Source organism: Mustela erminea, chromosome 4 (assembly GCF_009829155.1).
Source record: "Mustela erminea isolate mMusErm1 chromosome 4, mMusErm1.Pri, whole genome shotgun sequence".
Lineage (NCBI taxonomy): Eukaryota > Metazoa > Chordata > Mammalia > Carnivora > Mustelidae > Mustela > Mustela erminea.
In genome coordinates, this window is record NC_045617.1 from 7,432,350 (window position 1) to 7,458,646 (window position 26,297).

At 44.9% G+C, this 26,297-nt stretch overlaps 1 protein-coding gene across 2 annotated transcripts in view; it reads right to left on the minus strand.

Annotated features, from left to right (window-relative positions):
* The window catches only part of SLC22A3 (solute carrier family 22 member 3), an 89,105-nt gene that overhangs the window by 7,125 nt on the left and 55,683 nt on the right, over window positions 1-26,297 (minus strand). For both annotated transcript variants that reach the window (XM_032338548.1, XM_032338549.1), the window contains exons 6-8: window positions 7,866-7,963; window positions 7,532-7,746; window positions 408-516 (exon numbers count right to left, since the gene is read on the minus strand). In XM_032338548.1, the coding sequence (XP_032194439.1) occupies window positions 408-516; window positions 7,532-7,746; window positions 7,866-7,963 (422 nt within the window). The remainder of the gene's footprint in view (window positions 1-407; window positions 517-7,531; window positions 7,747-7,865; window positions 7,964-26,297) is intronic.

The window sequence follows — 26,297 nt, forward strand, 5'->3', positions numbered from 1 at the left end:
TTGCAGCCCATGCACACTGTTTCACTCTGTCCTGCATTATTAAATCAGTGGTTCACAGCGGCAAGACGGGGAGTGTGGTCAGAACAGAGGCTGTAGCCTTTGAACAGGATGACGCTGATGCAGACAGTTTTAACCCACATCTAAGCAAGTACTGTAATCACATTATCTGATCCCACAAAACCACAGCCGAGTATAAAGATACTGGTATGGGAAATACTTCTATCAAAAAAATGCAGAACATAGCAATGCAGAAAGCAGCCCTAACTCAAAGCACATCTTCTTTCCTGGCTGAATTCAGCCCTGGCTAACATATCGCCCAGTTAAGGAAACAATTTAATGGCTTTGAAGTCAAAACATTTGGCTGCAGAATTACTTAGGAGAAACAATGACATATAGGCTGGAATTACCGTAATGTTGTTGGGTACAATTCTGAATTTACCAAATAAACAATTTCAAAGGCCATGGTTATCCCTAGTCTTCCCAGGGTAGCAACTGTGGTTCTCAACCAGGGTATTCCTGTGAACACAGAAAATTTGGAAGGAAACAGTTAGGGGTCTGCTTTCAGTAAAATACCACAAATCAACAGAAGACATTTGCTTAGAGATTTTCCCAGGCCCTAAGTCTTTGCCAATTTAAAGCACAAATGACAGATACCTCCTAATATTGTAGCCAAAATATATTTTTTTAAGATTTTATTTATTTGACAAAGAGAGGGAGAGACAGCGAGAGAGGGAACACAAGCAGGGGGAGGGGAGAGTGAGAAGCAGGCCTCTCGCTGAGCAGGAAGCCTGATGCAGGATTTGATCCCAGGACCCTGGGATCATGACCTGAGCTGAAGGCAGATGCTTAACTGACTGAGCCACCCAAGCGTCCCAGTAGACATGATTATTAGTGTTACTTAAGAGAGATAAGTTTTCAATAATCTCACTCTCCAGGGAATTACTTTTTTTTTTTTTTAAGAGTTTATTTATTTATCTGAGAGAGGCCACAAATTGGGGAGGGGGGGGAGGAGGAGCAGACTCCCCACTGAGCAGGGAGCTCAACCTGGGGCTCAGTCTCAGGACTCTGAAATCATGACCTGAACCCAAGGCAGAAGCTTAATGACTGAGCCACCCAGGCGCCCTATCATAGCCAAATTTTAACAGCAGCAACCACCAGGATGAGAGCTAATATTTAGTGTGCTAGTCGCCTTTCTGAGCAGGGTTAGATGATGGGAATACAATTCAAGAACCGTTTCTTGAATGGCCACTAGACTGAAAACAGGCATTGCTTTCCTAGAGGGCCTGACTGCACTGGATGTCTGTCTGGAAGGTGGTCTTCACTTGGGCCTTGAGAACCATTACTGCAGCCTGGTACCCATCTGTCCTCTCTCCGTTCCCACGCCTAGTGATAGCACACAGCATAGCTGTTCCTGCCAGACCAGGAGAAATGTGGACATGAAGCTGGTGTTGGTTTCTGAAGGCTAGCCAAGGCTTTGAGGACCAGAACCTTTGGAAGGGGACACCTATGCCTTTTGTTATCACTAGAGTGTATGTCCCCCATCTTGCTCCTTCCCCCAAGAAATCACCCAGAGGAGACGGCTTCTTAAAAATTAGCTGTTTCCTTCATTTAAAAATGAACTGTTTGAGGGTTGCATTGGTTATATGAGGAAATTCTCCTTTTCTCCACAGTAACTAGTGGAAAAAGCCAAGTGTTCCTCATTCAATATTTTCTTTCTTTCAAGTTTAAAGGAAGAAGGAGTAAACCATTTTTGCCCTACAAAGTCAGTGCTCTAAATCTCTTAAGGGTTGCGCAGTTTACGCCTTCCTTCTGCAGCGGCCACGGGTGTGAGGACATGTGACCTCACAAATAGGCTCGAGTCTGCTCTCCAAAGCGAAGCTAAGGATGCTCTGACTCCGTCTTTGAAAAGGAAACCCTTCCCTTTTACACCGTACTCATGCTCGCTCAGCACTAAACGGCTCTCTTACCTCCGTGAAGAATGACTGCCCCTTCGTGAACAATGACTTTTTCTTTAAGTGGACACTTAGGCATGGATGCAGAGGAGAACGGGAGAGAATCAAGATCAACAGATGTACGGGCAATCTCTGCGGAAGAGTCAACAACAACCAAACAACCCCCCGAAAACTCACTAAACACTACATTGCCTAGGAGGGCGGCACAGAAAAAGAGTTTCAGGTCATTGCTGGGAGGCTCCGGCTTATGACTAGAGCACTGCGTTCTGCTTGCACACTGGCTGAGGACGGACGTCCCGACAGACTTGACGTTTCTTCCGGACGATGGCACCTGCAGCGCTCCCGTATCAACGGCTCCAGCAGGGGTGAGGAGTGTCCACCTTGCACCCCTGTGCCGGGCTGCCGTCTGCTCTCGGGCACGGAACGGTTGCCAACATGTGTTTTATTTAGGCTTTGCCTTTTCACGAAGGCCAGGGAGGGGGACCAGGAAATGCATTCCGCCCCAGGCTTCCATGAGCAGGTGGGGCAGTGCCAGGGGCCAGGGAACGGAACGTGGCAGCTCTTGCCCAGATTCCCTGGGTCCCAGCCTGACCGGGCAACCTTTCGCTGCTCTCAGGCTGCGAAGAATGTCGCCTGCTACTGTGGAAACAGCTTGATTATCCAGGTTAAGTTCTTAAGTTTTAGGTCTTTTTTTCCCTACTGAATCAAGACAACTCTGTAAGGGAGTCCCCGCTGACAAGTTCAAGGACAGTTTAAGTTTACGACAGAGGCTGGAACTGTTTGCTGGAAAGAACCACACAAAAACCCAGCAACCAAATGAAAACACACACGTGTGCACATAAAACATGTGATTAGCTCAGTGAATACAGGTAAATGCCCAGTCAAGTGAGTACAGTGTTCAGAAAACGCTGTCTGCGGGGACCCAGGAGGAGCCGTGGTTTCTCCTCCACGTGGGCTGGACTCTGAGAGCCTCTCAACTCCTGAGCAGGAGAGGCCACTGTCTAACCACACTGAGCTAGAGACCTGGGTGAAATGTGTAATAACACACGAGAACCAGAGGCACGGAGAGTGAACCGAAAGCAGTTTGTTGGGAAGTGCAAAGGATGTGTGACTATCACGGACGCAAACAGAAACTTCCCATCATCCCGGTGATAAGCTGCCTTCATCTTGGAGCGGCGGTAGACACCTTTCGTAGCAATGACGAACACAGGACAATTTACAAATGAGGACCGAGGCTGGCACTCTCTCCACGGAGTCCTGAGAACACGGGGAAAGAAGGTCCCTCTGAATAGGGGTTTGGTCAAGAGACGGGAGATGACTGGGAGTAAGACCGCAAGTTTTGAAACGCAGGAAACAGGATTTTAAAGAAACGCCATTTGACGTCTCCTCTGAATGTACCATCTGCTTTGAGTTCTGAAATAAAATGTAGTGAAAATTTGTACTAGAGATGTGTAAATTAAGGTACATTGGCTGGTTTTTCACTTAAGAGAGCAATAAAAGCAAAAGGCAGCCTTTCTGTTTCAAAGGGGGTACTTAACCAGGCGGTTAGGTCTGTAGCCGTCCCAAACAAATCCAAATGAAAGACTCAGGCCAGACCACTGTAGACAAAGAAAACCTTCTAGTTTTCCGACTTTAATCAGAGTTCAAAAATGTGGGTCAAAAGCAGTGAGGTTTAAGTGAACGTACAGCCAGAAAGGCTTTCTTTTTCCATAATCTCATTCTTCAGGCCATAAAAAGTTGTGCTTAGTGGAGGGGAAGCCAGTTAAACTGCTCTCAATAATTTTAGAGCTGATTCCTCTAAAAGGCTAATCAGCATTCTCGGCATGGGCCATCCTCCTGTTCCTGACGTCAAGAATGACTGAGAGGAAAAGTCTTTCTAATGTTAATTCATGAGCCCAAGTAACCAAGTCCAAAAGCTCCCTTCAGGAGAAGGGCTGCCAAAGGAGTGAGAACTGCCCCTAAACTGTGGGTACTCACAAAGAGCATTAAGATGTGAATTTATTCTTGCCCATCACGACTGACATATGACTATCTGGAAATGCACAAACAATCTGCGTCCAGAATAAGAGCGTAATGATTATTTTTCAGGATTGCTGAGAACAATTCTAAAGCTGAAATCAGGAAATGGTATCTTCAAAATAAAACTGATCAGATCACACAGAAAAGTCTGTACTTTGCCTTACATTTTTCCATATAGGAAAGTGTTCTCTACACAATCGCCTGATTCCCGTTCATCTAGTTACTCCAATGTTGGTGCGGGCATATGGTCTAGAATGCTCTCTGGGACCATGTAGAATGCTGCGCACGTCAAAATCACCCCCATCGGTCTGAGCCCAGACAGAATCTTCCAGGGGAAGGCTATACCATGAAATGATGGGCCATCCATAAATCCTGAACCTTTCTCCACCCATAAGTCCTTCACCCATGCCCTGATTTCATGTGCAACAAACCCTTCTTACTCCATGTGCCCTGAGAACAGAAGACCTCCTGGCAGGATATTCAACCCCAAATGATACAATGTTAAAGTAAAATGGAAACAACAGTGAAGTCCAGCATCCTCCATTTGTTCCCCTTCTGCTTAAATTGAACACGATCGCCAAGGGCAGAAGTTATGTCCATCTTGTTCACTGCTCTGTTCCTACTCCTAGTTTAGTGGTGGCCACTCACAGATACTAAACAGACATGCATTGACCAATAGATGTTACACAGATTGTCCAGCTCTTAGAAAAATGTTTTAACTCAATGTAGTGGGTTGAATAGTGTTCCCCAAAGTCCATGTCCACCTAGAACCCAGAATGTGAGTGTATTTCTAAACGGGTCTTTGCAGATGTGATAGTTAAGATGCAGAGAAGACAGGGTCCTATGAAGATGGGGGCAGACATTGGGATAATGTCAAGGAATGCCTGGGGGGTTACCAGCAACCCCCAGAAGTTAGGAAGATGAGCCTTCAGAGAGAGGCTGGTCCTGTCCACACTGGGATTTCAGACCTCCAGCCTCTGGGACTGCGAGAGAATATATTTCTGTTGTTTCAAGCCCCCCCAGGGCATGATACTTGGTTACTATAGCCCTAAGAAACTAGTATACTTGAGGAAAATGAGATCAGTGTAAATAATCAGTTCTGTTAACCATCGACCAAATCAGCAAGACTGAAGACTTTACATCTTTTTTAAATTTTCTGGTCTGAAGAGGGACATTTTTGTAATTTTATTCAAGTAGGGTTTGGGGACTTCATAAACCATCATATAATTAATAAACTCATCTGTAAATGCCTGTTTTCACTTCCACAATATTATGCCTCCTTTCTTGACCCTCAGATGATTCTCCTAAGAAAAGACAGTCTCTCTGGGGCCGACGCAAGGACTCCGGGAGAACCCGCCCTCTCAGGAACCTCCACCTCACACGCGTGGCACCTGGAAATAATGAACTTGCTCTGATTCGCACATTCCGTGGGACTTGGCAGGGCTTCCCCATCCAGGGTCCGCTGTGTCCTGGGGCAGAGATGATGCGGGTTATACAACCCATGCATCTGGGGTCACTGCCCCCTCTGCAGCAAGCTATGGTCATTGCGCAACCCTGACCTCTGACACATCCCTGAAATCATCCTGTCTCGCCCGGGGCCGACTGCCATGACACTGATTCCTGCTCTCGGCGTCCCTCCCTCCTCACTGCTACCAGCCAACCTAATGCGACTACGAGGAAGCTCGCAGGGCCATGCCCAAGCTCCTGGCATGGCCCGTGAGGCCAGTCACCGCTGGTGGCAGGCTATCTTTCAGCCCCCTTTTTTTAGAAACTTGAGCGATAACAGAGAACGTGTGATCCCAGATCCCTCAAAGATGGCTCATTCTTCTGAGAGCCGTGGTCTGCTTTGAAAAAAACATCTCTCCTCCCCTTGCCTTCTGTCAAGGGGATTTCTTTTTTCTTTGATAAAGTTTGCTTATTTATTTATTTTTAGTAATCTCTACACCCAAAGTGGGGCTCAAACTCATGACCCTGAGATCAGGCTGACTGAGCCAGCCAGGCCCCCCTGTCCAGTACCTCTCTCCTCCTCTTTCATACGCGCCTAGTTCTCGCCTCTGAGTGGTTTCTCCTGACCACTCCATGCATAAGACTCCTTGTACCTATTTTTTTTTTTTTAATCATGAAGAGCCTTCAGAGAGCTTTATTTTTCTGAATCTGGTACAGTTGGCTCCAGAACAACAGGTTTAAACTGTATGGGTCCACCTACGTGCAGACAGTATTTCCACTACAATGCGGTATATTTCTCTTCCTTATGATTTTCTTGGTAACATTTTCTTTTCCCTAACTTCATTGTGAGAATATAGTATATAAGGCATATGACATACAAAATATGCGTTTGTCGACTCTTTTGTTATAGGTAAGGCTTCTAGATAACAGTAGACTATTAGCAGTTCAGTTTCTGAGGAGTGAAAAGTTCTATGCAGGTTTTTGCTCACGTAATGAGTCAGCACGCCCTACCCCTAATGACAAGGTTTACCTCTAACTAATTCTATTATTTCATTTATCACAGGGAGTTGTGAAAGCATTAAAATATCTATATCAATGTTTATAGCAGCATTATCAACAAAAGCCAAGTTATGGAAAGAGCCCAGATATCCATATGTCTATCAACTGATAAATGGATAAAGAAGATGTGGGGTGTGTGTGTGTGTGTGTGCGCGCGTGCGCGCGTGCGTGCAAGGAAATACTACTCAGCCAGGTAAAAGAATGAAAGAATAAAATCTTGCCATTTGCAATGGTGTAGTTGGAGCTACAGAGTATAATGCTAAGTGGAACTGGTCAGTCAGAGAAGACAAATACCATATGATCTCACTCATATGTAGAATTTAAGAAACATAACAGTTGAATGTGGGGAGGGGGAAAGAGGGAAAACTAGAAACAGACTCTTAACTATAGAGAACAAACCGAGGGTTGCTGTGGGGGAGGGGAGTGAGGGGATGGGCTCGATGGGTGGTGGGCATTAAGAAGGGCACTTGCGATGAGCACTGGGTGTCCTATGTAAGTGATAGATCACAAAATTCTACATCTCAAACTAACATTACACTGTATGTTAACTAACTAGAATTTAGTTAGAAGAACTTGGAAGAAAAGCAAATTTTTAAAAATGGAGTATCCATACTCCTTCCTAGGTTATGAACCTTCTGGAGTCAACAGTTGTCTTCCTTTCTTCCTTTTGTAACCCTGGTATTTTGCATGGGGCCAGCGATACCGCAGGTAATCAGGAAATACAGTAACCATGGTCAAGGACTGCATGCGAGCCAGTTGAATAAAAGTGATCGGTAATAACCTACATCACTATACGCTAGACTCTGCATGACAGCTATTCCATCCATAAATGAACCTAAAGTGGAGAAAACAGAAAAATCTGTAGAACCAATCCCTACACGCAGAGTCATTACAGCACTTAAGAAGAAAACTGAGTGACATCACTATAGGTTGACCGGTACCAGGATTTTGAGGGTGGTACATTTTTGAAGGACAAGAAGTTCCCCATTCTTGATTATTTTGATTTAGGACTATTTCGCGTTCTTGAGTGCCTGACAGATCTGGGGGACTATTACCTTCGGGTAAGAATGCAGTGACAAGGCAGGCCACCCCCGCCACTATGTTGCTTCCTGCAAAGGGAAGGCGTCGTCCAAAACGCTCAATGGTCAGTAAGATCAGGAGGGCCGCGGGCAGTTCCACAACTCCTGAGATGAAAAAGTCGATATAGAGGTTGCCTCCTATAATTCCCAGGCGCATGACGAGTCCCTGATACACCACCGCGCTTGTGAACCTGGAGCAACAATGAAAAACAACGGAGACCAAGTAAGGCATAACTTCAGCCTGCTCCAAAGGAAGGGGCGCATTGTAAATTCGATACAAGCTTTTGAGCCCATCACAAGTCAGACTTACCAAGCAAACATAAGAATAAGTGTGCACTTCCTCATTTGGGGAGTCCTCACCAGATCTAAAAAGGATGGGTTACTAACCTCCTCATCTGTAACAGTGATCTATATAAGAGAAGCAGATTTCAGTAGCAAATACAGCAAGACACACCTGCATATTATAGATTTTCATTGACCAGATTCAAAGCCACCAAGTCAAATGATCTGACTGAATCGACCAGAGTCTTTCATGACTACGTCTTAAAACCCGAGAACGGAGAGTTGGATTCCTTCGCCGTCGTAAAGGGTCAGATTCACAAAGATGTGGTTGCTGCAGGAGAGGCTGTTTTGAGGCAAGGAACAGGGGTCCTGTATGTTAATCTACTCGGACTCACCAGGGACAAAAGGTGTGTTTTAAAGTACAACACATGTGTGCGTTTATTAAACTGGAGAGAACAAATGTAAAAATGGCATAAGCAGCTGGGATCCAAATGAGTGTTTCTTTATTAAATTATCAACCTGATGTTAAATAAGATTGTCTTAAACTCAAGAGCAAGCAGGGCCCCAAAGGTGTCCGTTTGCTTTGGTCCATTTATTTGAATCAAGTGTCTTCTTGATCCTGGAAAATTCAGCTCATCTCTATTTGGTCATCCAAGAAGTTGGTCTTTTCTTTCACTGCATGAAACAAATATTGCTGGTGCTTATGATTTAGAAGGCACTATAAGGGAAACAAAGCCAAAAAGCAGGTACTTTGTCAGTCACCGAGGCTAAGCACGACACTGGATGAGATCAACAAAGCTTGGTATCTCCCGTCTGCTTGCCCCAGGGATGGTCCCAAGCAAAAGAAGACCGCCAAGTCAATGCCTTTGGATCACCTTCTCTCCCAATGCTGGAATCTCTTCTCTCCCAAGATACGTATGTTTCACATTTTAACCTTTCCTAAATTGGGATGAATACAACTGAGCTGAAAAGAAAACAGTACGTTTAATAATATGCTTCAGAGCATGGTTTTTCTTACTTAGTGGTACATAAAATGACGGGTCTTACAATCAATAGGGTCTTAGAATCAGTGACACAACACTAGTTTCCATGATAAGGCCTGCGGGAGACTGCTCATTGGTTCTACCATCCATTCTTTCTTTCTCCCTTTTGATAACAGAATCCACCGGATTTCAGTTTGGCACGTGGATACCTCGCCAAGTCACATCTTCTAGCCTCTCCTTCAACTATGGGCAGCCCTTTGATTAAGCTCTCAGTAATGAGGTGGGAATAAAAGCCATGTACGCAGGTTCTAGATCCAATCCTTTAAAAAAGAATGGCTTTTCTCTTTATTCACTGCCTTCCCTCTCCTAAGGGATGGAAGGAGATGCTGGTGAATTAGCTTTTCCTTGACAACCTGTTGCAGGTAGCAGTTGTGGAAACAAGATAACTGGAACCTGGGTCCTGGAGGCACTCAGGGACCAGAGCTGCCTTCTAGTGCTGGGCTGCTTACCTCTGGGTGAGCACGTTCAAGAGAAAGACACTTTCCTTCCTTCCTTCCTTCCTTCCTTCCTTCCTTCCTTCCTTCCCTCCCTCCTTGCTTTTTCTTTCTTTCTTTCTTTCTTCCTTTGTTTTTCTTTGGTCATTATATTTTTGGGGTCTCTGTTTCAGCAGCAAGTTGACCTGTACTCTAAATGAATACAATGCTTATGAAAATGTTCCCCAATCTACTTTTCTAAATTCTAAGAATTTTTAAGACCTTTGCCGCTCCAAAAATAAGGCAGAAATACCAAAAATGAAAGAACTTCGGGTATTACAACAACGTATCATTATATGGTTGGTTATCAAAATGTTTTCCACAATTACTCTCCTATCTTGTCCATGTTAAAATAATTCACTTCTGCCTGGGTGTCTCAGTCAGTTAAGTGTCTGCCTTCTGTTCAGATCATGATCCCAGAGTCCCAGCATTGAACCCCGCATTGGGCTCCCTGCTCAGTGGGGAGTCTGCTTCTCCCTCTGCCCCTCCCCCTGACTCGTTTTCTCTTTCTCTCTCTCAAATAAATAAATAAAATCTTCTTTAAAAAAAAAAAAGGTTCATTTCTAAAAAGCATGTAATACTTGTTGGATTCTGGGCTAACTACCTTACATGGATTATTTCATTTGATTCTCTCAAAATCCTCCAAAGTTATCAATCCTGTTTTATAAATAAGAAAAACAAGGCTCAGGACTTGAAGGGTTAAGGGGAAGGCGGTTGAGCCGGGATCTGCAATCAGGCAGTTGATAGGGACCCTTTATTCTTACTGATCACATCGCTGCTGAATGGATTCGAGGCTTTTTTAGAAAACTTCTGTGTAGCTGATGGTCACTTCCTTTTCCAGGAAGGATGTTACACATTTGGCCAAAAAGCTAACCTTTAGTTAAAACATAATTTTATGGAAACGTTGGATTTGACTAAAATCTAGAGCTTGAGGACCTTCAAATTCAAGATCAAAACTTCCCAGACTGCGAGCGCAGCTGAGTCCGTGGATATTTCACTGTTTCCAAGGAGTCTTTTCTTTCCACTCACTGTGGGTCCTCCGCGCTCAGACGTGGGTCAGCTTGACTGTGCTCATTCAGACGACTCCCTTCTCTCTAAGGAGTCCCGGGTCCGGTCGCTCTGCCCGTCCACACGTCTGTACCACTGCTCCCCGGAGCACACAGGTGGTGACGATCTTTTCTTTACTAAAGCAGTATTTGCCACAATTTGTTACGGTTTCTCTTTCATTCCTTCTTCAGTCTTCGTGTCGCCTCCCCACAGCTATGACCTCTATCGACTAGATAAGACTACAGATTCGCTTTCATTCACGTCCCAGTGTCAAACCCCCAGAGTTAAAAGGAAATCATGTATCATATATTACAAGATCTCTGGTCAGTTCAGGAAGATAACTTGACATTTCAGCACTTTTGTAGATTTTTTCAGTCACTCGCGGTTCTTAGAACTATCTCCACCTGATAAAACAACTGCACATCTCTTGTTTTTGTGGTATCTATGCCAATGTCACTTTTTCTTGATCGTATCTCCAGGCTGGTTAAGTTACTACACAACCACAGAATTATGACATGATAGATTTTGACAAGACAATAGAGGCCTACTGGTCTGACCCAGAGGTCAGCACACTTTTTTTTTTTTTTTTTTCCTGCAAAGAACCAGATTATAAGTACTTTTGGTTTTGTGGGCAATACAGTCTCTGTTGGAGCTATTTAACTTTGCTATCGCAGTGTGAAAGCAGCCACAGATGGATACACAAATGGATGGCTATGGCCGGATCCCAATAAAACTCTATTTATAAAAACGGGCAGCAAGCCAGGTCTGGGCCGCAGGCTGTAGACTGCCGGCTTCTGAACTAGAAGGTTAGTGCTGTTGGAACTTATAAATGATATTCTTATACCCATAACAGAGAGGAAGAAGTTGAGGCACAGGAAAGATAAGTAGCTTCCCCACAGAGGACCCACAGACAGTAAGTAGATGAACCAGGAGGTGGACACCCACGTCTGTATGTTACTAACCATTATGCTCTACTGTGTCTCCAGTAGGCAGAGTTTAATATTTATTTTAATGTTGAAAAATATGCTTGTATCATTAGTGATTCTCACACGGTAGTAAGATTATGGTGGGTTTTACTTTCTTCCTTTTTGCTATAAATATTCTCTTAAAATTAAAATTTAAACCAAAAGGCCTTTTCCTAACAAGAAGAACTATAGCTCACCTTTCAAATAACGGATTTAAGTGAGACCCTAGTGTACGTTTTTTGTTGTTGGCTCTGTGTCATTCTCCCTTTCTTGGTCTTAATAGAACGCTCACTGCGCCTCCCCCCATCAATTCCCTTTCTCAGGGGAGCTGATTCTGTTTCCAACTGCAGGGGAGACCTGGTTGCCGAAGGGCAATTCTACCCTCTGTGCCAGTGACTGGGCATGAGACCCAATTTGAACCAATGAGAAATCGTCTCGAGAAAGTCCTTCACTGGGGGCACCTTGGATGCACAGTCGGTTGAGCACCTGCCTTCAGCTCAGGTCCTGCTCTTGGAGTCCTGCCTTCCAGCCCTGCATCAGGCTCTCTGCTCAGCAAGGATTCTGCTTCTCTCTCTCTCTCTCTCTCTCTCTAATAAATAAAATCTTTAAATAAAACAAACAAAAAAAGAAAGTCCTTCACCGTTCCTGAAGGAATCTTCTCTCTCCACCTTCAGGGAATTAATGAGAAAACGGTGGGCTCAAGTAGAACTTAGCACCTAACTTAGCCCAGGAGGCCAACGCGTAAAGATGAAGTCACTCTGTGGGCGGAGTGGGGCGGGAGAAAACCACGGCTGGGACTGTTGACAGCCAGGTTCAGCCAGCCCCAAATGCTGCTATTAGCCCTGGAATTCCAGATACATGAGCCAGGAAATGGGTTTATTGTTTAAGCCCATTTAAGTTGTTTTTCTGTAACTTGTTGCCTAAAGCAGAATTTTCTGGAGAATTCGGTCCAGAACAATACTTTTGCAATAATTGCGTATTTTAGGCAACATAATTTTGTATTAAAGAATTAAAATAATTGCTTAAGTGTTCCGACTTACTCGGTAAAAATATTTATTATTAGTCTTCATTTCAAACTTTTAAGATTGAGAACCAAGCCGTCACATGATCTCTGCTTTCCCAAAGCACAAGTTTCACCCCTAACACATACCCTTTACCAAAAGAATATGAGGTACTGATAAAACCAAAGGTAACCAAGACCGTAAAAGCCAATCTTCCCTGTCCAGTGAATGAAAGGATTAATAGTACCTCCAAGCAAGTATGCATTTTGCCAATTTAAGAATAAATCCAGCTGGTTTTTGATTTACTGACATGTCCTCCACAGTGACGCAGATATTCTGAAAGATGACCCACTTTCTGGGTGACCGAAGACCTTGAGAGACTGAACGCCGTGTCTTGGGATGGGCATACGTCCAGTACAGTCTTGGCAACTCATGTGCAGTGGCTGCTGAAGCTATTCTTCTTCTACAACAACTCCCAGCTCTGAATTTTGAAATTAAGCTGTGTTTATTTTGTGTTGCCAAAGGGTTACCAAATTTCGCTTACTCTGAGTCAGATACAAAAGAGTAGAAAGGCTAGATCAGGGTTATTATATGTACATACGTCAGTTTGCTTTATTGAGATACAACGTTCATACAATAGAATTCAGCAAGTTCATGTGCACTTGAGTGAATCTTGATGGATGTGTAGAGTCGATGAACCACGACCACAGTACGACCATGGTACGGACCGTCTCCATTATCCTCAGGAGGTTTCCTCCCGATTCTACAGTCACCCTCTCCCCCGACTCTTAGCCCCAGGCAACCCCCCTCCCCGTCTTCTTTGTGTCATTACAGTTTTGCTTTTTTCAGAATTTCATGTAAATGGAACCATACAGAATGTTGTCTTTTGTGTCTAGCTTGGTATGATATTTTGTCGTATGTTTCTGTCATCTAAGTGGTGTCTGCCTGCTCCAGTTTGGAGCAAAAGAAGATAGGAAAGGCTCGTGGTAACATTTGTGTGTTTGGAGTCTTGTTGCCTGGTAATGTCACTCGTAGGAAAAGGGCTTGCTCACAGGTAAGCTGCGTAGGTCAGTTTCCAAACGTTGATCAACTGAGCTGCCTGCTGTTTGTTCCAGCTGCCTCCTAACGGTCTTTCAGCTCTTCCAAGACTTTTATGTTACATTAACAGTGATGTCGCCCGTGTTGAAAATGTACTTTGTTCATCTAACTGTGATTAATCTAGCTGCACGTACCATGCTTCCTGGTGCCTTTCGGAAACCTTTTTTCAAGTTGATGTTTTCACTTAAATTGCCAAGGAAGAGAAAGACATTATAAATTACTGTCTGTTCTAAATATGGTGCTCAAGAAGTCCCCTGATGTGGGGCTGCTTTCTGGTCAAGAAGGACACGAGTCAGGACCGGGAGAGAGTCACGGGGTTAGAAAACTGGTACGTGACCTCAACTCTGCAAACCTTACTTCTCTCCCCAGGAGCCTGAGGATAGCAACACTCACTTCACTAGTACTTTGAGATTCCACTGGATCACACACATCCACACGCCCACCACACACAGGAAGAGCTTGATCGTGGATGCGGGCAGTAGGACCATTGCTGTTTTGTATCATTTCAGAGACGTGTTAACTTCCAGATGATGACTCACTTGGCACTTCTTTATCTTTTTCATTAGTAAACCGTAGCTGACGCTATCGTGCCCCAAGGGGAGGTTATTTTAAAGATTGCTTGGGCGCCTGGGTGGCTCAGTGGGTTAAAGCCTCTGCCTTCGGCTCAGGTCATGATCTCAGGGTCCTGGGATCGAGCCCCACATCAGGCTCTCTGCTCAGCAGGGAGCCTGCTTCCTCCTCTCTCTCTGCCTGCCTCTCTGCCTACTTGTGATCTCTGTCTGTCAAATTAATAAATAAAATCTTTAAAAAAATAAAAAATAAAGATCGCCTGACTTGAGGCCCTCCGTAAAGAGAAGAATGTTCATTGTTTCCCCCCCCCTTTTTTTTTCTTTTTTAAAAGAATGGATTTCTTTTTGTACTGGTTTGTAAAAGTGTACCACGTATATTTGATGTCGGTTTGGCACTGTTGATCCCCCATGCCTTAAGCTGGGTAACTTTTCGCGAACGTTCCCGCAAGCGACGCTTAGTGGGAGTGGTCCTCAAAATGTGCGCAGTCCATGAATCAGCAGTGTGGCTGTCACCTGGGAGCTCGTTAGACACACCCTAGCCCAGGTTAGAGAATCGGCATCTTCCTTTTCAGAACATCCAGGGAGACTCGTGTGAGAAGCACTGATGGTCAAGGAATTGTCCTGCCTCAGAGCTGACTCCTAGTGTTTATTCTTCCCAGGCTGAGACGCAGTATAAGTGCCCCAGGCTTTAGAGGACAAACTACGCTCCATGGGGCCTGCCAGGGCAGTGGGGGCAGCGGGGTGGGGGGGGCAATGTCAGGTGGTCTTGCAGTTTCATCTGGTTGTTCCCAAGAGGTGGATTTTTCGTCTGTTGCCATATTTCACAAGGAAAAGCAAAGCCATGGATGAGAAGGGGTCACTTCTCTGTTCTTGAGTCCAATCCTGTGATGTAATAATTTTCACCAGTTCCCTACAGCTCTGTTCTCTAGAAGTCTTTAATTTTCCAGAAACCAGGGGGAATAAAATATGACTTGAGGATTTCGGGCTCACTGATCTGGAGGACCAGGGGCCATCTTCAAAGTTCAACTACCTGCAGGTCTTTCATACAAGCATCAGGGGCTGGAAGATGTCCATGAGTAGGAGGAAGGCCACTGGCAACTGCCGGGGGACCCATGCCCCCATCCCACCACGTCACGGATGCCCCCATCAGTGAGACGAAGGCCAACACCAGAAGATCCAAGGGTAAATGTTGCACCTTATAAAGCCTAGGCTAGCTTCTGGGTAGTCGTAGCGCTACCTGGTATCCATAAAAGTCAATTTGTCAAACAACCCATAGTGCCTTGGGATTTGTTAAAAACTTCATTATACTTTGAAACAAGAGTAGATAAAATATTTACCATACAGAGTTCATATTATAAATAAAAGTCTATATTAAAATCATGATGCATATTTGCAGCTTAGCAAAGTAGTTAAAGACAAATCTCAGTCACCTAGACCAGTGCCATCCAATGAAAATATAGCCGAGTCACAGAGTTCGGTTTAAGTTTTCCAGAAGCCACATTAAAAAGGGTAAAATAAACAGGTAAAATTAATTTTAATAAAATGTTCCACTGACTCCAATCTATCCAAAATACTACCATTTCAACATGCAGTTAATAAGAAACTGTGAAGGAGATCTTTTACATGCTCTACGAAATCACCATGTGATCTCCTCTTATGGCTCATCGTGACTCAGACTAGCCACAGTTCAAGGCTACGTGGCCGCACAAGGCTAGCTGCGACTGTAGTGGACACGGTGGCTCACGAGCACCTGGGGTCCAGCCAGGTCTTCTATCAGGATGCGCAGAGAAGATATTTATTCCACTCGTTTTGAGTCTGGCTGGAAAGCGTCCCTCCCTGCCCCTCCCCAAGCAGGCACGCCGCCTAGAACAGCAAAGTGCATCCATCCATTTGGTCCCAGGAGGGATCCAAAGTGCAGACTTAATATTAGCAAAGGTTAACGGGTTGCAGCTGTGGGTCACGTGTTGGAACATTTTTTCATTTCTTAAAAACAAACTGAGAGAGTTTTTGGGAGGGTGGGGGAAGTGTTAAAGTAAGAGAAAGAGAGAGAGAGAAGAAAAGGCACTTTCAGATCTAAAACTCTAGCCTTAGGAGCGCCTGGGTGGCTGAGTTGTTAAGCGTCTGCCTTTGGCTCAGGTCAGGATCCTAGGGCCCTGGGATCGAGTCCCACATCGAGCCCCTCATCGGGCTCCCTGCTGGGCGGGAAGCCTGCTTCTCCCTCTCCCACTCCCCCAGCTTGTGGTCCCTCTCTTGCTGTCTCTCTCTCTGTCAAACAAAGAAATAAATCTTAAAAAATAATAACAACAACAACAACTCTAACCCTAAAGACTCAGAACTTGGGGGAGGAAACACCAAGATGTGCTGTTAAGGGACTGAATTAAATTCAGGGAACCCTCCAACAGCATAAATGTCAGTGACGATTACTGAAAAAGAAAAGTTCCAAATACCACATGTTAAAGGACATCATCCAGAGTCTCACACTATAGTAGCATGTTCAAACACTCAAGATTTTTAGTTCTATGAATATGCAAACTGAGCATCTGTAAGTCAGTAGGTAGCCAAGGATTTTTTTTTTTTTTTTTTAAATAGAGGGAAAAGCTAATAAGTGAATGAAAGGAAGTCATCTGATAGGTCCAAACAAAAGCTAAACCCCAGGTCCCACTCACCAGTATTCTTAGCATCATTTCTCAGTAGCCTTCTGGATGCTTCTGAAATAGCCTGAATCAAAATGAGGTCTTGAATGTGACCGGAACAGGATATGGACTCAGGAATGGCTGTTCCCCTCACCGGCTGGTGGCCACTGGGTTCTGTTAGCTGTTGCCGGCTCTCTTTCCCGGGCATTCAGGTGTTTGCAGGACGCCAGTAAAAAGGCAACTTGGCCCAGTTAGATTCCTGGCAGGTGTCTTTCTGCCCAGGCCTGTGGGCATAAAGCGCTCGCTCCTGCCCCTCCTCTGGCTTGGCAGCCCTTTCTGTACAGGCCAAGGGCAGCCAGACGACATGAGACTCTGTCATGCAAGTGCCCAGGGCCACAGTGATGGGGCATGTCCAGGACAGTGTTCTCAGAGAGCCTGCAGGCTGGCACTGGCTGCTCCTGTATTTGTGCCGGAGGCCTGGGTCCCTCTCCTCTTTTCCCTCTTTCTGCCCTTCACAGCATCCCCGCAAGCTGAGATGGGGTCCCCGCATAGCTCGCGGGGCTAAGCTGGGTTCTCAGGCATCTCTTCAGGGCATTTGTCTGGATCCTTGCCCTGAACTGGCTATGAGGAGAGGCCTGCCCGCCCTTCCACTGCCTTGATGGCCCTGGGCTCCTGGCATTTGTCCCCCTTGGCCTGGCCGTCCTTGTGCTCCCACAGCTCCCTGTGGCTGCGGTGTCTCTCATAGGAAACGGGTCTTCATAAGATCCACTGTATTTTTCTTTCTTTTTTTTTAAGAAAAAATTTTTTTTTAAGATTTTATTTATTTATTTAATTGTTTATTTGACAGAGAGAGAGAGAGAGAGATCATAAGTAGGCAGAGAGGCAGGCGGAGAGAGAGGAAGGGAAGCAGGCTCCCTGCTGAGCAGAGAACCGGATGCAGGGCTCGATCCCAGAACCCTGGGATCATGATCTGAGTTGAAGGCAGAGGCTTTAACCCACTGAGCCATCCTGGTGCTCCTCCACTGTATTTTTCCATAACAACTTTTAAAATTGTGTTTACGCTTTGACCAAACTATTATTATTATTATTTTACCAGTGATGAAGGTGAACCCTACTTCGTAGCAATAATTTGAATTGAAAAGCATTTGTCTTCCTGAGTCAGTGTTTCTCAGATTGACTCGTGTCTTCTTAATCATTCATTCTCTTTTAAAAGAGGCCCATGGGGTGGCACTCACTGGCACCGTCTGCAGAATATTTTTGCTTCCCCACCTCCCTCCTTACCCCATTTTGGGGGCAGGATAAGATTGCATTTCTGGACTCTCTGTGACTGGGTGGGACCACCTACCCAAATGTGCCACGGACTTGTGGGCATTTGATTGCCGAAGCAAGATCCCCTGGAATTCTCTTTTCCCGATAGTCCAGGCAGCAGCTGCTGAGACAACGTGGATTACAGGGGGAGGACCGTGCTCCAAGGAGAGGAGGCCCCAGTGGAACTATGGGGCAGAGACAACAGCCACTGAGATTTTGGTAATGTTTGTTACACACACACCTAGCTTATCTTGAGTGATAGTCTGTGGATTTCTCAAGTTTACCCAAAAAAACCTCTGGTCCCCCCCTCCTCTCGACAGGAATTTATTATGCTAAGTCTTACATTTCTACCTGAAGTAATTAAACTTAGACCATTTAATTTAAATTTGGAAAAAATGCAAATTTTACGATTTCTTACTTAGAGTCAATAACTCCTTTTGACAAAATCACACCATTAAAACTCCTAGAAAGAGTCGATTCACAGACCTGTACCCCTGGGGCAAATAATACATTATATGTTAATAAAGATAATTAATCATAAAAAAAACCTCCTAAAAGAAATGAGGACTATTTCTTCTGCATTTTCAACTTATAGGCACTAATCAATTTATCACAGAACTTAACCATCAAAGTATAACACTGAGACGGAGAGAACCCTGGGTAGAACGGCCCTCCCGCCGAAGGCTGAGAGCTGGTGCAGCTACCCAGGTAAAGGAAAAGTTAACAAATCAAACTGCAGCCCTGGGTAGATCTCACGGAGGTGTCGGTGGGTCTAAAAACTGTGATCTCGCTTCACATTTAAAAAGTGTGCTCTTCCACAGCACTCCTTCTTAAGAGGGACAGGGGGCAGGCATTACTGTCGCAGAGAGCAAACCTCATTAGGTCAAGAAGTGAGAAGGACTTGGAGAAACGATCGTAGCATGTCTGTCTTCGCGTTACTGACATTTCGGCTCTGAAGAGTAGCTCTGCTTCATGTCAGGGAGGAACAGAGTCATGAAGGGTGCCGCAGACGCGAAGTCTTTGAGGCACTTACTAACCAAAACATTTCTACCTTTTAAGGCCAAGAATGTGAGGATGACTGGTAGCGGTATATGGACCTGGGGTCCAAATGCAGTGGTTTATTACCCATTTCTTCATCCATACGGAGTTTCCCAAGAAGGCTATCTTTACGGGTCCCCTGCAACCTGCCTGTGTCCTGGCTCAGGTCTGCTGCACAGAAGCACATGTTTGAGTCACGAATTATTGGGGTTCCTTAAGAACTGTAGACCGCTCTTGGGCTGTAAACTAATTCAGACTCTGAAACAGGAGCTCAGCACTGACACAAATCAAGGTGGATCCCTGCTTCCCAGTCAGAATGGTGGTGGGCTCCAGAGGAATCTGGGCGTAACTGAGACAGCTAAAGCCATAAGCTAATAGGGGAATATCTCTGTGGCCCTGGGATGTAAAAGAATATTTCTTTCTTTTTTAAGGTTTATTTATTTATATTTTTTTGACAGAGAGAATGAGAGAGCACAAGCGGGGGGAACAGCAGAGGGAGAGAGAGAAGCAGGCTCCCTGCCACGCAAGGAACCCAATGCGGGGCTCGATCCCAGGACCCTGAGATCAGGACCCAAGCCGAAGGCAGACGCTTAACCATCTGAGCCACCCAGGTGCCCCTAGAAGAATATTTCTTGAACAAAACCCATAATATAATCAATAGCCAAAAATATACACAGATCGGCCTGTATCAGATAAGTTTAAGGCTTTAAGAATTTTTGTCCAATGAAGAAAAAAGTAGGAAAGCCAAAGACTAGCTAAAACACTGAGAAGCATGTACTTGCAATGTCTAGAACCAACAAGGGGGTGGTATTCAACACATGAAAGGAGTTTTATAAATGGAAGGAGACAGATTCCATAAAATCCAATACACGTGGGCGAGGGTACGGCACGGCCATCCACAGAGAAGGAACCCAAACAGCAAAGCGACACGCACGGAGATATGCTGAATTTCACTGGTAACCAGAGATGTGCAACTTAAAACACTCAGGAGGCTGGCCCAATAGAAAATCAGAAAACACCAAATGTGTGGACCAATGGGACACTCAGTGGGTGGACACAGAAAACATTGTGGCATTACTCAGGGCACAAAGCCTGCACGCATCCCAGGACCCAACAGTTCCACTTCAAGGTATTAAACTCCATGAGGAACCTCACAAAGGTTCCAAGGGGACACGTATGACAATGACTGGAAAACAACCCACCTGCTTCTCATTAGCAGGATGGGGACACGAAACACAGCAAATGATACTGTTGAAAACCACACAGCTCTCACATGTGAGCAAGATGGTAGAAAGGTATTTTGACTGGATGTAATGGATCAATATGCTTTAAAATGTACTGCTGCCTGAAAAAGAAATAAAGCAAGGTCTAGAGCAGCACAGCTCTATTTATGTCACCTAAACACACACGAAACAGCTTCTAGTTTTTAAGGGCACATAAATATCAAAGGGCACACATCAAGCACATTCTGTTGGAAACCTGTTGAGAGTGGACATGGGGAGAGAGGAGAAAGGGAAAGTAAAATGAGACACCAGAGGACCCTTGCACAGCCCAGTCATGGCTGTGCCATGCGCAGAGAGGCACAATTAAGTCAATGCTGCGCTCAAAGAGAAATGGCAATAACCAAACCAATCTCCAGTCACGTTGAGGCCGCGTTGGAATTTCGTCCATTTTCAGAGCTTCCACATTTCCCAACTGTCCAGATTTTGGCTTCCTTCTATATCCCAGAAAATCCTTAGTTTCATGTTTATTTGCTCGCATTGGGGAATGCTAAGAAGCTTCTCTGATGAAAGTCTAGTACAACTGAACAGTTAAAAGACTAGTTGAAATGCACCTTAATAAACATCACGATCCGTGGTGTGTTCTGCAATTTGCAAGTGGCTCCCTTTTATTGATCTACAAAATATTTTTGCACACAGTTACTTATTTCTCATTGGTAGGACCTTTATTGTTCAAGACAGAAGAGCCTTTAGCGAGGGATAAGATGCTTCTCTGTCTGAGCCATGAGCAGGGGGCACCTGCCATCCCTGGAATTCTGTTTCTGGTGGATTTCGGGAGTGAAGCATGTTCAGTCTCGTGGCTTGACTCTGGGCCATAGTAAGGTGCATTAATGTTGGGCTGTGTTCACTTTTAACCCTAATTTTGACTTATGAATTGCTTTTTATATCTCAACAAATAGATGTTAGTTTTCATCATTAACAGATATACTGATTGAGATCCAGTTAGAATACCTTTTTTTTTTTTAAGATTTTATTTATTTATTTGACAGAGGTCACAAATAGGCAGAGAGGGAGGCAGAGAGAGAGAGAGAGAAGCAGGCTCCCTGCTGAGCAGAGAGCCCAATTTGGGGCTCGATCCCAGGACCCCGGGATCATGACCTGAGCCGAAGGCAAAGGCTTAACCCACTGAGTTACCCGGGTGCCCCTAGAATACCTTTCCACTTAGAAACAAATGCAATCAAAACAAAAACACACGGAAATGGTTTCCAAACTCGGCATATGAGATCCCAGCTGATCTTCAACTTTAAATGGTAAGAACTTTGATTTAGCTCTTTCCTATATCATGAAGGTGAGTATAGCTGGACAGACAGGGAACTAGTAGAGGAAACTGAGTACAGTTCAAAAAAGAAAAAAGAAAAAGAAAAGCAATGACAAAGAATTGGAAAAAATACAAAGCATCTTCAATGCAGCATCTTCAATGCATGTCAAGAGACATTTTTGAAAGTGAATATTATACAGAGATTGTTTAAAAGGCAGATGTTTTGAACACAGCACTCAGTAGCTGTTTGCTAACTAATGCATGTACAAATGAAAATGAAATGGATGTACAAGTCACCTGCTACACCAGGTGAGTAGGTGCCCCTTTATTTCTGAGCCAGCTTCATGTCAGTTAACCTTAAATGATTTTTCTAAATATATGAGTACCAAGTACAATATTCTGTGATTCACTTTGTAATGTGAAAAATATTTTCACTGAAATGATCAATGAACTTGTTGAATTGAAGAAGCTGGTTATTTTTAGGGAACAAAGCCTACCAAATAGTTTACAGAACGTAGGAAGAAATGATATGGTAAAAAAAAAAAATACTACATGAAGTAGACCCTCCAGTTCACTCAGCTGCCATCAAAAAGTCTGTCCCCTGCTAATTTTAGAGCGGCCGGTATCAATACAGCACACAAACTGTCATAAATGGCAGAGTGAATGCTTCAATTACCTTTAGCAAAATTTCTCTAAGTTCTCAAACACAACTTGTAAGCCTAGAGACTATACAGATGGATCAAAACATGAGGCTAAGTACTTAAACTCTATTGCACTCTGTGCCATAAAAGTAATCATGCTGAGCATTCATTCAAGACGCCTTCCTCAGTCTTCCTCAAGATCTAGACCCTTAGTGGTGTATTGGTTTGCAAATGGAAGCAGGGAAGAAAACAAGGATTCCCCTTCGAGAGGTAGTAAGGCAACTGTACACCCAGTTACTCAATTCTTCCTACTTAGCATGTAGAGCTTGTCCATAGGACCAGTGAAAGAGCAGAATATAATGAACTTTAGTTCACTTTATTGAATCAAAAAGTTAACGAATCTTGGAAGTTGTCAAGAACTCTGTTTGTGAAGAGGTCCTTTGGCTTTTCCTGAGAACATCGTATAACTTTAACTGAGAGATCAGGCAACGGTTGTTTAACAGATGAAGACTAATCCTACATGTGATGACAGATCCGTGACTCCTCTCCTTCTTGAATTATGAAGACTCCTGGCTAATACCAAACAATATAACAGTTTTGTCCAAATGACAGGAACCGTGCTTTTAAATTTCTGTTCATTGACGGGGCGTCTGGGTGGCTCAGTGGGTTAAAGCCTCTGCTTTCATGATCTCAGAGTCCTGGGATGGAGCCCCGCATCGGGCTCTCTGCTCAGCGGGGAGCCTGCTTCCTACCCCCCTCGCCTGCCTCTCTGCCTACATGTGATCTCTGCCAAATAAATAAATAAAATCTTAAAAAAATTTCTGTTCATTGAGACCACATAATAACATAAATTTATTATAAACTTAATAACACCTTTCAACTCATCAGTTATTAACAACAATCACAACCACTTTCATTCTGAAAAAATCGTACATATTTACCCAAGATATATTAACTCACTCTACAGATAAGGCTTGGTTGCAAATGGTTTGAGGACTTTTGCGATAACTCCATGGTCCCCAAGGACCTGTGACCCATTGGGACAGACTGCCTTACGATTATCCCGTCAACCGTGGGGCTAAAGTTACAGCTGCTGGGTGACAGGAGTGTGTTAGCCACCCTGCTTATCAAGGTTTTCTATCTGGTCGCCCTCTATGCCCATTACTAGGGAAAGTGACAAAGTTTTGCTTTTAATAGGAAAGCTTCCTCTAGCAGAGGAAGTGGCTTTGGTTGACCATTTCCCCCAACATTCCCCATGTCTGTCTCCTGAGAAGGACATAAAGGCTTCTCCACACTCTGGGTCCTCCTCCGTCTAGACCCCTTAAGAGGAGTGTGCTCGCCACATGCGGAAGGAAGGCTTCTTCTCAATCAGGTCCCCCCCTTCAATAGCACCAGATTCAAAGAAAAAGAGAAAACAGCACAGGTCCGTATTATTTGTCCCAAAACAAGACATCTAGCCACCTCTGGAGTGTGTGGACCTAGTTCCCTTCGCATCTGCACCACATGAAGGCATGTTGCCATGGCAACATGACCAGTGTTCATCATCGGGCCGTCTGGGTGCCCTCTCAGGAAGAGGAGGACTTGTCCCACGAAAAAATCAAGGACCTGATATCTTTGTTACCATCTTCCTGGATGGGACCTCGAGGGACAGAAACAAAGGGATCTTGGTGTGCTTTCTCCTTTACTATTCAGCACAATTTCCTGCTGTGGTTATCTGCAGCAACGGAGCACATCCGTGTGCAGCAGCAATCAACTTGGCCTTGCAGAATTTAAATGATTTCACCTGCTCCCCAGTCTGCATCACTTTTCTTAGGATTATTTCATAAACAAGGGCGATTTTCCTGGTGGGACAAAGATGGAGCAAGCAGTTTTGTCATGGTAACAGCAGCTCTGGATTCGGAATAAGGCCTGGGAATTCCTGCCAGGAGCTGGATACGCAGGGTTCTGGACATTGTATCCATCATCGCCTCCACAGCAGGGAACGCGCTCACAAAGAGCTAGTATTTTCTCATTTATTCACAGCAGGGAAGCACAGCAATTTGGATTGCAGAAACTGATTTTGCCAAAAACACAAGAAAGGGCCAAATGGCACAGGAACAAAACACTTGGAAAAGCTGACCATCTTTCTCTCTCACACAGAGCGTGAACATTTCAAAGACAGTATTAGAGGGCCATTCTCTTGGCAAATGCTGGAAAAAAGAAAAAGAAAAAAGCAAACCCACTCCCCTATTCTATGAGAGAGAGAACCAGAATTAAAATAATTGAAGGAGGCATTGTCACAATGCCCACAGAAGAGAGCTACCAATATTAACAGGACAGAATAAGCCTGTGTGGCTCATTCCTCTTGTTTTATATTTTAATTAATTTTGTTTGTAATGCCACCAGGGTTTGGGCTAGACAGAAGGAGGCAAACACTCCTCTGCATCCCACAGGGTGCTGGGGCTAGAAGGGGCGGACCATTGCTCTTAAAGGCAAGGGTCAGCTTTTGAGAAGGAAAAAGGGAGGAGTCCATGATTCCCAGATTACATAACTAATGAATGGCTAGTTGAAATGACTCTGAATGTCACTAGGTAAATCTCAGAGCTCTCCCCCAGTACCATCATCCATACAGCCTTGCTTGGAAAGTTTGCTGGACTCTCAGCAGTAGGGGCACCAGGTCAAGTGCGAATGGAAGGGGCTGTGGCTCTGCACCTGGCCATGAATGGGACTAGGGCCTGTAGGTGGAGAGGCCAGTGCAGGGGAGGTCAAAAGCAGGTTGTCTGTGGGCCAGCACTGCTGTCCATGGTCTGGGACACATCTGGAGAAGGGGTTCTTTCTTAGGAGCAGCAGTCTCTAGAAAGAACAAGTACCAGTCATCAACAGAGTGCGGCATCTAGCTTCCAGACAGCGGACGAGTGAAGGGAAAAGTGCTAGGATCCTATTTTCAGGAGAAAGAAGGGCAGAAATTAAGAGGGGACAGGGCCCCAGTCCCACAAGCGAGGGTTCAGGACCAGATTAAGAACTAGAATAGAGGGGCGCCTAGGTGGCTCAGTGGGTTAAAGCCTCTGCCTTCGGCTCAGGTCATGATCCCAGGGTGCTGGGATGGAGACCCACATCGGGCTCTCTGCTCGGCGGGGAGCCTGCTTCCTCCTCTCTCTGCCTGCCTCTCTGCCTACTCGTGATCTCTGTCTGTCAAATAAATAAATAAAATCTTAAAAAAAAGAAAAAAAGAACTAGCATAGAAGCTGGGGAGTGAGCAAGTTGAATAAATCAAATATGTGTGTGTGTTTTGTGTTTATCAGATGTCAATAAAGTTTTTTTTTTTTAAAGGAATATCATTTCACATTGGGTCTTCAAATAAAGGCAATAAAAGTTAAAAAAAAAAAAAAGAAAAAGAAACAAAACTAGGGATTGATGAGGGGGTGGGAAGACAGAGGCCCCTGGTGGGACGGCCTGAGTCACCCTTTGGGACCAGTCCGACGAGTAAACAGAGCCCAGTCTCTAGTGAGACCAGGAATCCCTCACAGGCATCAGAGTCCGCGGGCAGACAGGCAAATCTGAGCTCACCAGTGTAAACCTTCGCGACTTCCTCTGAGCACAGCCTGGAAGACGAGGCCTGACCAGCTTGTCCCAGTTTGCCCGAGACTTCCTCAGATTCAGCTCTGAAACTCTCACTTCCCAGGAATCCCCCCAGCTCTGGGCACATGGGTATAGCTGGTCACCCTACGAGTCACCACCTGAGTCCAGGGTCCAGGGTTCTGTAGATCCCATCACGCATGAGTGACGGGTCATCGAACACCCAGACGGATGGGTGGCGTTGAGCACACAGAGTGTGTGCCACAGTAACACAGCGTGTTTCCTCTCACACTTCTGATGGATGTTTTTCAAGCTTTAACTTGTATTTAGAGGAAGTAGCTAAGATTCTGACAAAGGTAAATGGCCCAATTATTTTAAGAGCATTGGTGTGAGGGACTGGTAGAGGAGGAAGGCCCTGTCTCCCCCGGGTTCCTCACTCGAGATGCTGCTCTTTGGGGAGGTATCCTGAAAACCTGCCTCGCCCGCTCCAAGGCTGTAATCTCATTCCGCAAACATAGATCACTTGGATTCCTAGTTCAGTTAAAGCCACA